The sequence below is a fragment of the Nuphar pumila genome, chromosome 7, assembly GCF_984573655.1.
Source record: "Nuphar pumila chromosome 7, dmNupPumi1.hap1.1, whole genome shotgun sequence".
NCBI classification, from domain to species: domain Eukaryota; kingdom Viridiplantae; phylum Streptophyta; class Magnoliopsida; order Nymphaeales; family Nymphaeaceae; genus Nuphar; species Nuphar pumila.
The window spans coordinates 56,911,916-56,927,249 of NC_143255.1; the positions used below are offsets into that span (position 1 = coordinate 56,911,916).

A 15,334-nucleotide genomic window follows, 5' to 3' on the forward strand; every position below is an offset into this window, starting at 1 on the left:
CTAAGTCCGTTGCTAATTTGCGACGGAAAAAATTCGTCGCTAATCAGGGTTTTTCTTGTAGTGTTTCAACACACAGTTTTGGAATTGGTAGGCCCAAAAACCTCTAGTCCTATGAGTTGGATCCAACTGATCAGATCCATGTTTGTGGGCGATCAGATCCATCTAAGTGCTGTTTGTGTTAGGTTTGGTCTCCACCATAAGGTTGCAAACTGGTCGGATCCAGTTTGAATCTAGGCTTTACTGACAGTTACCAACTTTTTATGAGTGGATCCGGTTTCAGATCTGGATCCGACCCAGAACACATGCTAGAGTTCCTGATTCGGATGTGACATGACCCTTATTGACACTGGATCGGCAGAAAATGTGTGAACTATGTAGAATTTCCTATATAATTATATAGAACAGGTCGAGTCGGGCTCGGAACTGACCCGGATCAAACCTTATTTATTTGACAGACTCCGACCCTGGATCTGACTTATTCTCACAATGATTGTTCCGAACCCCACCCATTTGTAAAATAGACCTCATTTTAGCGGACCATATTTACCTGAATTAGCTTCAGTCAGGTCAGAACTGGGTAAAGACCAAACCGGTTTGCAACCCTAAGCCACAGGTTCCTTGTCTGAGGTGATCAGTTCCCGACATATCTCTCCCTTGTCAAAGGCTGCTCATTGTGATTGATCATGTCTGGATCTTCTCTGTGGCGAATCTAATCCATTATCCATTTAGGACCAAAACTATACTCTTATATACAATGATATCAGATAGGGTTTAAGGTCTGGATCACTTATAGCTCTACCTACCTCCAATGCAATTCAATTGCATCTAAGAAAAAGTTACACGTATGTGTTCAATGTGCTACTTGTGCTGATAGAGACTTGAACTTGACCTATGGGCTTCATTCTCGATCATCATATCAATGCTCGCAAGAGCATGTACTACAACTGCAGTCAATAGAATTACACGACCTGCTGAGTAAACCACCAAAATCCAACATAATCAAGTTCTTAAACCAGCAAAACCAGTGAAATGAAAAGATAAATGTCTTCCTAAATACGATGAGGTAGCCTGTGCTTAGACCGGCCTTTTGATCTTGTTTAATAATAGAGACATGTACCAACCAACACAAATTAGTACATTTCATGCTGGAGAGAATAACCTCTTAGATACTTAAAGAGACAAATACCGGTACAAAGTAGGAAAATTGTACCAGTTCTTCGCCAATCCACCGACTGCTAATCCATTGTAATGTACATTAGTTAAAGCATTGAAATTCTTTAGACAACATATTACTAATAGATCTCAACTAATCGATACACTGCTCAGGAAATCTAATAACCATACCATTCAAAACATATTCATGGTATGTACGATACGGTAGAGTTCTTTGCCAATTCATTATCCTGTACTGCTGTACATTAGGTAAAGCATTGAAATTACATGTACAACATATAGTTATATATCTTAGCTAATCTATACATTCTCAGGATATATAATTACCATACCATTCAAAACACCTTTATATTTGGATAAAGGCCCGCAAAGATGATCATCTAGACTGTTTGTAAAATACAATTGAATGGATAAAACTTCAAATTTACTGTGGAATCACGAATATACAATCAAACAAAGATAAGGATGCTATATTAGTTCTTATAAAAAGGAAGCCACTGATTCAGTTCAGACAGTGTGAAATTAAAAACAGAAAAGAGAACCATATTATGTTTTTTAAATGGTGTCAACCACAACAGCCGCCTCCTTGTGAAACAATGCCATCTCTCCCACCAGCAGGAATTCCTCCTCCATATCCGATTTTGATTCCATGTGACTGGAAATCAGATGAAAATAATTCAAAGATTTACACACCTTGCAAATATACTGAAACAGAACATTAAAAAATAAAATAAATCTAAACTAAAAAAGTTTGATTATCGCACTAGACCAACATGCACATTAATATTCTCTCTCCAAATCATCACAACAACCTCTATCACTTCCACACATCAATATGAAGTTATTTCAACAGAAAAAGCAATGTCACAATAATCAAATGGTGTGATTTTGATATTTGCCTATTTCTCATTATCTAAAAATCTTCCTTACGGGATATGGTCATGGGTAACAGTTCCAACACCTCTGTAACGTCCGACTTCCCCAAATGTGTCTTATGCTTTATCAGAAATATCAGAAAAAATTCCAGACTCAATACCAGGATACACAAATGTGTCGCCAATCAGTCAAAACGCCTGCTCTAACAACATTTCAACTCTAACTTTCCCCACATCAAGAGTGTAAGTCTATATATAACTGGAGCCAATTCTCAAAAAAAAAAAAAGAAAAAAACAAAAAAGAAAAAAACAAAAAAGAACTACCAAGTTTCACTGGGTATTAGGCCTGTACAGTGTACAGAATTATGCAGGAGCCTGAGACCTAGCCTGCTTGGTGGCCAAAATATATTTCCTATAATCATCCAATTTGGATGATTCATATTACTATGACCAATTCCGAAAAGTGCAGACAATTCTCTATTTTGGAAGGGCAAGCCAGAACAAAAAATATTTGACACCAAAAGCTAAACCCACGGTAGAAGAATTTCACCTCATTTGAAACATCAAAGACGCCTTCCTGTACCTTTTTGTAGATAGTGGTCGCCGTACTTATAAAGGCCTGCAAACACACATGCACACGAAGAGCCTCAGCAAGGGTATAGTTACACAAGGCTAAACAAAAGCAACAACAATCAACATAAATGAGTGGATCTAAGAGAGTCAAATGTGACATGTAAACATTATGTAACCTCCTCAACATTCTGTGCAGTTTTGGCAGATGCTTCCATAAATATCAAACCATGCTCCTTTGCAAATTGTTCACCTTCTTTAATGCTGACAGCTCTTCTGTGGGCAAGATCACACTTGTTACCTATTAGCATAATTGTCATATTTGCATTCGCGTGCTGCCTTGCATCCTCCAACCAGTTTGCCAGATGGTTAAAAGTTTCTCTTCTAAAGAAGGGGAAAAAAGACAATGAGTTTGGAATGCTTTTGAACTCTAATGTTTCTAACACAAAGTTCCAGAAACTTATCTTGGAGCTTACGTTTTTCTAGAAATCAAAAGAGATATCAAATCATTACCTAGTTATATCATAGACCAACAATGCACCTGCATTGTATTCCTCGATTCGACTGTCAAAACTCGAACATTTTCACAAAACCTGGGTCCAAACCCATTCTTCTGAAGAAATTTCCCCGAAATGGTCTGAAATTCTCAGGAAAATACTTTTGTAAATATTCTTTTTAGAAAAATACAAAAAATTAGGGTTTAGTCTTTGTTTTCTCATTTTTTTTATTCCAAAAATATAAAAAAATAAAAATATTGAGAAAAGAACAAAAAAAATCAAAAGTAAATGAAGGAAGTTGCAGTGGTTTTTGAAAACCCGTTTTTGAAAAAAAATCTTCTTTAGAAAAACCTCTTTTTGGAATTTTTTTTAGAAAAAGCCCCCCTCTTTGCAAAAATTTGAAAAGTAAAGGGCCCCCCCTTAGAACTCATTTCTTTAGGGTTTCGGTAAAACCCTCTCACAAGAGGATTGAGGATCCATGACGCATTTCCCACCTTATCTTCCAAACTCCCTAACCCTCCATGGCCAATCCCCCAGGTGCGACATCTCCACCACCCATCGGCTCACCATTCTTCCTCCCCCACTCATCCCTAACAAACCCCTTTCGCAGGACCGCTTCTCACCCCCGCACCCTTCTTCATACATGGTCGTCTTCTACCCCTCCACCTTTCTGGTTCTTCTGGATCCTTCTCCCTTTCTACATTTCTCCTGCTTCTTCTTCTCATTTTCCGGATTTTCCCCAAGCAATCAAAGATCAACTACCCCTACAGCGATCAGATTTCTTCCCGATCGACTGAAGAAGGTTGAACTCTCAAGGCAAGGGAATCCCAACCTCTGGTGATAGCCACGAGCTCTGGCCCTCTCTCGGTTTCCAGGAATTAGTCGAAAGAGAAGGGCCATCTCTACGGTAGGATCAAGGTAAATCACCGATTCTCCTCTTCTGTGTTGTTCCTTTCCTTGCCACATCCTCCCTTTCGTGGTTTTCTTTTTTTTTATAATAAGATCTAGTAATTGATCTGAAAGATTCTTGTCCAGCCTACAATTAAAACACAACCATCTTTGAAGTTAACATGCATAAAAGGAAATGAGGAAACAACAGAACTCCCTAGAAAAGATATGGTAGCTTAGAAGTAAAGTTTCTTTCTCTGGCTGCCACAGTACTCATGCTTGAGCATGTGGAAAAGAGACTAGACTAGAACACCTGCTCTTCATTTGTCTCATAGCTAAAGAAGGTAATACAGTAAAGCCTAAGTTCTATTCCTTGATCTTGGCCCCCTAATTGAAACACAATTTTAAATGATATGGAAAGTTGTCTGATAAGAAACCCCTATTAGTAGATAGTTCTCACAGTATAGAAAAAAGATACTTAGCAACTTCCAATCAGCAGCTTAAGGAAGCATAAAATATGTTGAATTTTAAGCAATAAAAAGAAATATTGATACACTTTAAATCAGAAAATCTCAAAAGAATCACTAATGAGCTACAGAATTATAAACTAACAGTGTCCCATATCTGGAGCTTGATTGGCTTGTTGTCAACCGTTATCATCCGAGCACCAAATTCAACACCAATAGTTAAATCATGCACGGGTTGGAAGCGCTTGTCTGTGAATTGCAGGAGAAAGCATGATTTACCTACTCCTATAAGACCACAAAATTAACAATTTTCAGTCAACCAGAGTGCAATAAATGAAACCAATATCACCACATTAATCACATGAAGGGAAGAAAGAAAAGTATCCTCACCATGTGAGATTCACACCTGAAAAAACATACTACAGGAAGAAACAGATAGAAAACGAAAGCTAAAGCTAAAGTAGAGAAAAAAAGGCTACTCCAAGTAAACGAACAATAACATACAAAGGTGGTTTACCCATGTGGTCAGCGGGGTCCTGTATCAAGCTGAAGATCAGGATCAAATCCCGCTGGTGCATGGGGGCTGCTGTTGCTTTATTATGGTTGGTGCACGTAAAGCTGGGTGGTCATGTCCTCAACCAGGAGTTTTACTGCACTGGGAGGCGGGCCCATTAAGTGACCCGGTTCTCGGTGAGGGTTCCTTCGTCATTAAAAAAACATGCAATGGGATATTTCAAAACTAGAGCAATCGTGGACGCATATGAGCGCCCTCGCATCAATTGGATCGATTGAAATTCAAGCAAAAGCCTATTCTGTGCACCAAGAGGCAGTTTGATGCAGATGGAGAGTCCCCATCCGGTGTCAATCTGGTGAGACCAAGCAAAATTGGGACAGTGCTCATAACAATAACTTAATACAAAACTATTCATACTGCCCCCCAAAGAGATTTATCTCACTTTTATCTTTATTCGAACACAATGGATACCCAATAAAATCTCACTAAGAGTAGCAATCCAAATGAAATGGAAAAACAACAACAAAAAGAGCATTGGATTCTAGCTAAAACAGAAAAACTGAAAATGATTTGAACAAAAAAATGAAACCATCCACCACAAAATTTCTAGATTGGCATTGACACAAGGGCAACTTCCTGATGATTGAGAGTAAACAGAAACTTTACACACACACACACACACACACACACACACATATATATATATATATACAGTGGAATAAAAAATACGACCATAAAAAGATTGCATATCCAGCCATATTGGATATTATAATATAATTACCAGAAAAAAATGGGGATAAAAGTACTTACCCGTATCTCCAATGATTATGTACTTGAATAGGTATGCATATGACATGGTCGTTCAGGGTCTTAAGTATCACAATTGCTCAAATTGACAAATTAACTAACCTGCAAATATGAAAAGAAGTAATGCTTTCCGGTTAGATGACCCAGGCTAGAGAACAACTCCATACGAGTAAAAATCAATAGTGCAAGAAATCCATTAAAGCCCCTAAAAGCATATCAAGCAAATATATTAATGCATAAAAGATGTTGCACACTTGCATGTTCAAACTCCAAGTACATGACCATGTTTATGGCAGAGAGACACCATAGCTTTCACCCATGCACAGTAGGGAAAACAGAGCATAACACAGTGTGTTTGGCCAAAGTTAGTGAAGTGTAATAATGAATTAGCGTGAATGCATCAGTGCACACAGAACAGACAGCTAGTCTTCAAACTATTAACGAGAGAGAGAGAGAGAGAGAGAGAGAGAGAGAGAGAGAGAGAGAGAGCACTCTTCCACCTAAGTTCTGTTCTCACGAGGCATTTCCCCACTATACCCACAAAAAAACCAACTCTAAGAAAGAAAGGGAAACAAACCAACACATAAAAAGAAGAGAAGGAAACAGGAGGAGGGGGAGAGCATGAGACATAAATAGTTAGAAGACAGGTCGTTTTCTTGGTGTTTGGGGTAACCTCTTTGCGCGTGGATTTCGTTGATCCTGGCTGTACCTTCTCCCTACCTTCAAGGAAACTCTCTGTTACTTTTCTAGTTTCTTCTCAAGGTTTTGACCACACTTTGTCAGAATCAGTTTTTGAACCGAATCAATTTAAAAAGAAAAAAAAAACTACTTTTACAAAAAAAAACCTCAAATTGGTTTGAATTGGTTTATAAAACAAAGTTAAAAAAATACCCAAGCAACACAAAAGTTCATAATATATTGGGATAACATTGGGCCAGACTATATAGAGACGTAAATATTAATATGGTTTTGGGTTGGATATCTGAGGAGTTTAGGATTAGTTAATCAAGTTAGATTCAGCTTTACGGACTTTACATCTGATCCAAATTTGGCTTTAGGTCGGACTCTGTTCATATGTAAATATATTTCCAATTAGGATAAATGACTAACCAAATATGAGTTCATCATCCTATTCTGAATCCAATTAGGCTAGATATGATCATGTCTTATTCGATTCAACTACATCATAGGGACACGTCATTTAGAGCCCTATGCGTAGGGCACACGTTAGACACGTGGACACGCCATGTAATACATTATTATGACATGTATAGAAAATCTTTTGTCGTTTTTAATAGTCTGTTTTATATATTTAAATATCAAAATATATTTTAAATTAATTTAAAGATTAAATTATAAAAAAAAAACTGTTGTGAACTCGTGTCTCCTACTTGTATCGAGTCACAGTTCGTGCATGTATCTTTGTGATATACAAAGACTGTCAATGGGTCGTTGGATCTAGTGTCAAATCAGACCTAACTCTAACTCAACCTATTATAGGAACTTGTTTCTATTGGCATTGTCATGAAACAAGATACCCTAGATTGATACTTTTGGATAGATTACGGTGATGGTTCGACCTGAAACATGCCATACCCAAAAGAAGACAGGTTTTGGTGGTGCAAAAGAAAAAAAAAATATTTCATGTGATCAACGCTGGGTACATTTCTGATCCAATGATACCTGAACCACAAGATTGTTGATTGTTGATTGTTGGGATCCAGTCTGACGTTAGACTAATGTGAGTCCAACTTAAGTGGATTAAAGAAACCCCGAACTGTCGCGTTGAACTCGAAAAATCTGAACTGAATTGGGATATTCTCCATGTAAATTTGGATGTGATAAGGTCTGCAAGCTAACAGGATTTGGATCCAATAAGGGGACTCCTACACAAAGAGCTACCGCATAAAATAGATCCAGTATGAACAGGTTTGTTAAAGCCAGACCCGAACAATTTTATTCCTTAATTTTTTGGCCATTCACAAACATGGGACACGCCACCGTGGGGGTCACCCGCGTGGCTAGGGATGGCATGGACCAGGGTGGGGGCGGGGGACAGGGTCTCCACCCCTGCCCCGTCTCAAGATTAGAACCTCCATCCCCGCACGGGGATGGATTTTAACCTCCACCCCGCCTTCATCCCTGTTTCATGTCCTCCATCCCCGGTTCAAACGGGGATGAGGCTGGGCGGGGCTCCATTTTCATGTAGTCTATTGCCATCCTTTAGAAGGCCTGGAGATGGGGCGGGGCGGGGCGGGGATCGTGGTGGGGCGGGGAAAAGTGTAAGTCCATTCCCGCCTCCATCCCCGAACAAGGATGGATTTTAACCTTCATCCTCACCTTCATCCCCGTTTCATACCCTTCATCCCCTGTCCAAACGGGGTGAGGCGAGGCGGGGCCCCGCTTTCCCCCGGTCCACTGCCATCCCTACGGGTGGTCAGTGGGGTAGTTGTGAGGGTAATAAGATGAAGGTAACCGATCAAACCCTGCTTGCACACGAGTATGTTCTTAGAGGTGGGCTACATAAAATAGGGTGGTCGTGGGGCCCCACCCAAGGTTTTCCTCACTTTGGCCAGGGTTCTTCATCATCCAAAAGATAAAACAAACAAACATGAGGATACAAGTGGGTTTGGAGAAACCAGCACGGTTAGGGTGCACTTGGTTTTTAGCCCCCTAATGTATTGTGATTTATGTTTAATTGCTTGTCCTACATTTCTCTCTTTCTTGGTTTTGGTTAACGAGACTAGGAAAACTCTTTAAAGCAACGAGAGGTTTTTGGACCAAGAAATCCAATTTTTTTAATACAAATTCCTCATTGTCATAGAGCACTTATCCAGAGTTGTTAGGTTGGGTACCGGGCCCGCCCATGATGGGCGAGATCCGGACCCAGCCCACATTTGAGGAGGGAGCGGTTCGGAAACCGCCCACCTCCCCATCTTATCCTATTATTCCTCATTTGCGTATATGGAGAGATAGAGAGAGAGAGAGAGAGATCTTGTGCACAGTGCATGCACATTTGTAAAGAAAGAAGAAGAGGAAGAAGAAGAAGATGCCATCTTTGCGGTGATAGTGCATCGTGGGGCACTTGGATTAGTGGATTCGTCGTTCTCTCCAAGTGAGAGCATGCACCCGTTGAGCACTGTGAACATCAATGATCGCTTCTACTCTTCCGCTTCAAAGAGGTATGAAATACAAACCCTCTTCTTAGATTTATACGTATTGATGCATGTATACATAGATTTTTTCCATCATTGGTATCATAGCCAGGTTTTTTACATCGTTTTGTTTGCGGGTGTATCCCTCGTGTGCACGTGGCTGGGACCACATGCATGTGCGTTCATGGTGGACGCATGCGACGGGGCCGCCATACAATAATAAAAAAAATTTATTTCAATTTTTTTATTTGATCGTGCGACAGTGGCCGCACAGCCAAGGCGAGGGATCAGTCGACTGTAGAGCATGGGCCAAGCCCGGCCTCCAGCCAGGCCCAGTGGCTAGGTCGCAAACTTGGCCTTCGGCCAGGTAGGCCACTACAACGCAGGCCCTGTTTTTTATTTGGGGCCGGATCCTGGCATTCAGCCAAGGTCCATGTGGGCCGAGGCCCATGGCCTACGACTAGTGCCATTTTTTTTTTGTTGTGCCTCGGCTGGGCCGGGGATACCCAAACCCGGTTTGGGGTTATTATTATTATTTTTAATTTTTTATTTCAATATATATATATATATATATATATATATGTGAACATAATATTGAATGAATGTGATGTGATCATGTTGATTATTTGAGGAGTTTGAAGTACTTTGAAAGTACTTACTCCATGAGTTAATATTTTATTTATACAGTTATAATACAGTTTAGATGAATATAATCATCTTAGGGAAAGTGGAAGATGATTCTGAACGTAGTGAGCTTTCGATTCGATGTCCTGAGAGAAATTATATATTATTTAATTGTGTGATTATGACTGCATATAAATGTACTAGTGATTAGATCACAACATGCATAAATAACATAGTTGCACATTTTATCTTTATTAGGACATGGCTGCGCCAAGCAAATCCATAATGGACTTAACATGAATTGAGAAACTGAACAGTGATAACTATGATATATGGTATAGGAAGGTTCTGTTTACACTGGAGGAGGCTGAGGCCTTGGAGACTCTCAACCATACTGTAGAACGACCTGAAAATGGTAATAGAGCACAATCTCGTAGGGACATAAAAACATATGAGAAATGAAAGTGCATGAATACTGTTGCGCGTGTCACCATGCTATGTTTAATGCAGGATGACATCATGTGCCAATATGAGCATTATAAGACTGCTCAATAGATGTGGATGGCCCTTAAAGATAAGCTTGGGAGAACATCAGTCACAAAGCTTAGAAGGCTGACCATTAGGATCGATTCTTACAGGAAGTCTCCTCAGCACACTATGAGCCAGCATCTCAAGGAGATAGCAAATATGATAAGAGAGCTCAATAGTGTAGGACATATCCTTACAGATGAACAGTAGGTCCAGGCTGTGATTCGCTCTCTACCACACAGTTGAGAGCATAGAAAAATTAATATGACCCATAACGAGAGTATTAAGACTTTCGATGATATTGCCCGTCATGTAGAGCTAGAAAATGATCACCTAAAAGCGGTTCAATCATTTAGCATGAGGGCATATGTGGCAGAAAGCTTGAAGAGGCCAAAAAATTTTAAGAAGAAATTTTATAGACCAAGGAAGTTTAAGAAGGGACAAGACAAAGAGAAAGAAAAGAAGCCTTATCAGCGCTTTGGGAAGCGTGGTAGCAGAAAAAATAAGGTGAATACAAAATACTTTAAGTGTGGCAATTTGGGTCACTATGTGGTGTGAGTTTTATGAAAACCCTTTTTAAAACAATATTTTTAATGAAAATCCAGTGAAAGCCAGACACCAAAAATATAAAAACCGTCTCGCACAAGTGGTGGAGTCCGGGTCGATCTCAGGGAACGGAAAATACTTCGTATTCAAACATACAATCTAACTGCTCTTTATTGCCAAAATAAAAAGAATTAATTAAATAATTAACTACGAGAGTACGGCCCTACGCAGAGGGCTTAAACAAAATAAATAAATGGTTTTATTACAGACCCAATTAATAAAATAAAATAAAACCCTAATCTAAAAAGAAAAGAAAGGCTTAAGTGCTTCGAGTCTTCTTGTCCCTTCTTGAAGTAATGTATGTTTCCTTGCACTTTTGCTTCTCTGAGGGCTCTCTGAGGACCTTTCTGAGGGTCAAAATCGCTTCTCTCGCACGTTCACCCATCCCTGCAAGAAACACAAACAAAACACAACAGAACGAGAAAAACCTAACATAATCTAATACTTGAAAATTAACAAAATGAATTGAACTAACCTAAACAAATGATACTAAAAGACAAATTACAAACTAACTAACTAACTAATGTTGTACTGGACTTTAAAATACTAATCTAAAACAAACCTGAAATGACCATGAAACTGACTTAGCTAATGATAAACTAAAAAGAACGATGCAACTGACTCCCACTATTTACTCTAATTAAATACAATGAAGAAACGTCAAAACAAGAATGAGTTAATGTTAATTTGACTAAAATAGTTAAGAGTACATAAAAACCATATATTAAAAGTATTCTAAATTAACTCTTAAACAAAATCTAATCTAAATAAAAATTACTATACTATGTAACAGTAAAAGACAGTGTTGCACCAAACAATTCAACAACCTAACCTCTATAAACATCAGCTTGACCTATTGACTCCACTAATCTACTACCTTATTGATTAATTAGTTATAAAAGACTATATAACTACTGAATTCTAAACAACTCTACTGGGTACTAACATTAATTTTGTGAACAACGTTTATTGAAATACCCAAAGAATCTAGGTAACTAAATTAATCAAAGCGTACCTAATTCATGACTCTCAACTAAGTTAGACGTGAGTTCACGCACAACCCCCTATTGTCTTGCACGTAGCTACCTCCACACAACGTCAATGACGTTGTGGTGGCTGAACGATGTTTAACACAACGTCTAAAATAGAAAGATGCTGAACTTAACAAGAATGCTGAATGCAATGGAGAAACTAAAAGACACTACTGACAATAAAATGAAGTACTGTATGCAGAACGACTGGACAATGAATTAGATACACAATACTAACACGCTAATGACTGACAACTGGATCTATTGCTGAAAATAAATCTAATTAACCAAAACTATCATTTAAGTTGAATTTAACCGAAAGCAAAACAGGCAAGATACTAAACTATGTTGATCAATAAAACAGGCAAACTAATAACGTTAAGACTGAATAGACTTAAACTCCAAAAAAAAACTAAAATTAAACGCAAATGACATGCTGAATGTTGAAGAGCCGATGCTATATGCAACCAACAACGTTGCTAATTAACTACACAAAACGCTGATCTGAGTAAATAATGCACACAGAACTGACTGAATGGATTAACATGCATTGACGGGGAAACAAATATAAAACGTTGAACCAACAAAAAATAAACACAACGCTGGACCTAAAAAATTTAACCACAATGCTGAGTCTCAGAAAAATGCAGAACCTATGATATATCTTTTTTTTCTTTTCTTTTTCAGCAAAGACAATAATGAACTGAACTCAAATACGTGAAAAGAGAGGGGAGCAGAAGAAGAAGTTATCGAGCGGCCCGGCTAGAGTGGTTGCGAAGAGAATGGTCTCTTCCCATGAAAGTAACACGCTGCCTTGTTGTGTTGGAAAAATAGAAGAGGCTATTGGTGGGTTGGTGGAGAGAGAGAGAGAGAGAGAGAGAGAGAGAGAGAGAGAGAGAGAGAGAGAGAGAGAGAGAGAGAGAGAGAGAGAGAGAGAGATGGCGTGAAATCTCATGTGGAAAAAGACGGCTCTTCCTTCTCAACTTCCGTTTTTATAATAGTTTAATTAGGTTTTGGATTTTTTTTTTCAAAAAGAGCCTGTATATTTTTCCAATATTTCAAACAACTCAATTTTTTTAAAAGTATTTCCCAAAAACTTACTTAATTTCTCAAAAAGGCTCAGAAAGGCTTCACATTGCTCAATTTAAAATTTGATAAAAACTTTGAAAACCTTCGCAAACAAGCATTTTTTTAAGCAATTATTGACATGATCATGCATGAAAAATATATGAATTTATGTGTAAAAATTATGCATGATCAAATACTCTCATGCTTATCGTTTGCTAGTCCTCGAGCAAACTGAAGCAAAAACAAAAATGATACTAATCAAAACAAAAACCTAACTCACTTTCGTAGGAATCACGATTGCATTTAGCACATGCAACAAGCCCTTTCAACCCCTGGGTTACCCCAGTGGACGAGTAAGGTCTCGTGAGGGTTTGCAGTGATGCTACCTACAAACATCTGTGTCAAGTATGCATAAGAATTTTAAAACACAAAGCATTAGGCAGTTAAGGAGTTCGTTTCCACAAATATGTCATGTCATTGCATCATCAAAACATGATTAGAGTCTTCTACTTGCCACCACAGAATAAAATATTTTCTTTCACTTTTCTAAATAGCATAATCATTTATGTTTCATCCTCAGAAATTCAAATACATACATATCATTATTTACTTATCCTCACTCAGATGTGTTCTGCACAGGTTTTCTCAATATTTGCTTTTAAGCAATGAATTTTTCTCTTTTACGCTTTTTCTCTTTCTTGATTTTCAATTTTCCACATTTTTCAAAATTTTTTTTTCCGAGCACTATACCCAATTTCCAGTTTTTGTGACCCGTGTAACGAGCTTTGTGTCAGTGACTCCCAGGCCAGACGACCTTAGGGCACTAGATACAAAGTATCCCTCAGACTTAACTGCTCGAGTCACTAGACCTTCAATTTTCCATAGTTTACGTATAGTCTACTTCTCTGTCATGTGCAATGTCAGTATCTATTAGGCTCTCTATAAAGTCCATGTAACGAGCTTTCGGGCCGATGACTCCCAAACCAGATGGCTTTAGGGCACCAGGTGTAAACACCCCTCAGGCTCTACTTGCTCGAACAAAATAGGCCACAGATATCAACGTAGACAAAGAATTGACTTCCTTCGTTATCCTTTTCACCCTGGACTCAAACACTTCAACTTGTGTCTAAGCCCAACTACTAGGGAGTACGAAGATATCAAACAACTAAACGTATGCTCGTTTCACTTTTTGAGCTCTTAAATTCAATATTGTTCATTTGCTTAGTTTTTCAAAAAAATAAAACTGTGCATATCCATACTTGTGATTCAAAATAAACTCTAACATGCATCTATAATCATTTCTTTGAAATCCACATAAATAACCATGGTTTTCTAGATTCGTGTTAGAAAAAGTTTTTCGTGGGGCTTAAAAATTCTCTAAAAACGTTAGATGTTGCAAAGCAGTCATATAAGTTCAAACTCATTCCCTAAAAGCCTAATTTTAATGAGTTGACATAAAAAATGTAAGTACAAAGACATGAAAAGTTTAGGTTTGCAAACTACACCCTCCCCCATGCTTGAATGACACTGTCCTCAGTGGCACTCCCCCATGCTTATATGAAACTAAGGGACTACATATGAAAACAAGATAATCGAGAGAAAAGAATAGAAGTCACATGACATATAAATGCATGTCCTACGAATGCACAAGAATGGATACCTGATCTAACAATATACTCATGAGATACAAGAAAGCAAAGCAAAATAACGAAAAACCATCTATGATATTTACTAGATCCTACTAAAAATACAACATACAAACCTGTGCTCCCGCTCATGCCTCCATGAGGTTAATAGCCTCAATGTCTTGCTGCACTACCATATCAGAAATGTAGAGCTTCAGTCGCTGCCCATTAACTTTGAAAATGCTACCCGTTCGAGGGTCCAAAAGATCTACCGCTCCATGTGGAAAAACTCTATGGACTATGAATGGTCCATCCCATCTGGACTTCAGCTTCCCTGGAAAAAGATGGAGACGTGAATGATAAAGCCACACCTTTTGACCAGGCTCGAACTGCTTCCTCACAATATGTTGATCATGAAAATGCATTGTTCGAGCCTTGTATATTTTGGCACTCTCGTAGGCTTCATTGCGCAACTCCTCAAGCTCACTCAACTGCAACTTCCTCTCAGCGTCAGCTTGGGCCATATCAAAATTGAAATTCTTGATAGCCCAATATGCCCTATGCTCCAATTCAACAGGAAGGTGGCATGGTTTCCCAAAAACCAATCGGTATGGGGACATGCCAATCGGAGTCTTGAAAGCAGTCCTATAGGCCCAAAGGGCATCATCAAGGCGCTGAGACCAGTCCTTGCGGTCTGGTCGGACTGTCTTTTCAAGAATCCGCTTGATCTCTCTGTTAGAGACCTCAACTTGGCCACTGGTCTGCGGGTGGTAAGGTGTAGCAATCCGATGATGCACAAAATATTTCCTAAGGAAGCTACTTGCACATTACGAAAGTGCGTACCACCATCACTAATGATCGCTCTAGGGACTCCGAACCGGCTAAAAATGTTGTGCTTGATAAATC

General features: G+C 38.8%; 1 protein-coding gene across 1 annotated transcript; it reads right to left on the reverse strand.

The window, feature by feature from the left end:
• Nucleotides 1–1,580: 1,580 nt before the first annotated feature.
• On the reverse strand, nt 1,581–5,867 carry LOC149832306 (ras-related protein RABB1c-like). The gene is made up of 7 exons (XM_090012414.1): nt 5,795–5,867; nt 4,616–4,755; nt 4,106–4,151; nt 3,132–3,168; nt 2,798–3,002; nt 2,599–2,667; nt 1,581–1,828 (listed from the first exon to the last, which is right to left on the reverse strand). Exons 1-7 carry the CDS (start codon nt 5,838–5,840, stop codon nt 1,739–1,741), a joined length of 633 nt encoding a protein of 210 aa, XP_089868540.1. The 5' UTR covers nt 5,841–5,867; the 3' UTR covers nt 1,581–1,738.
• Between the last annotated feature and the right edge of the window lie 9,467 nt (nt 5,868–15,334).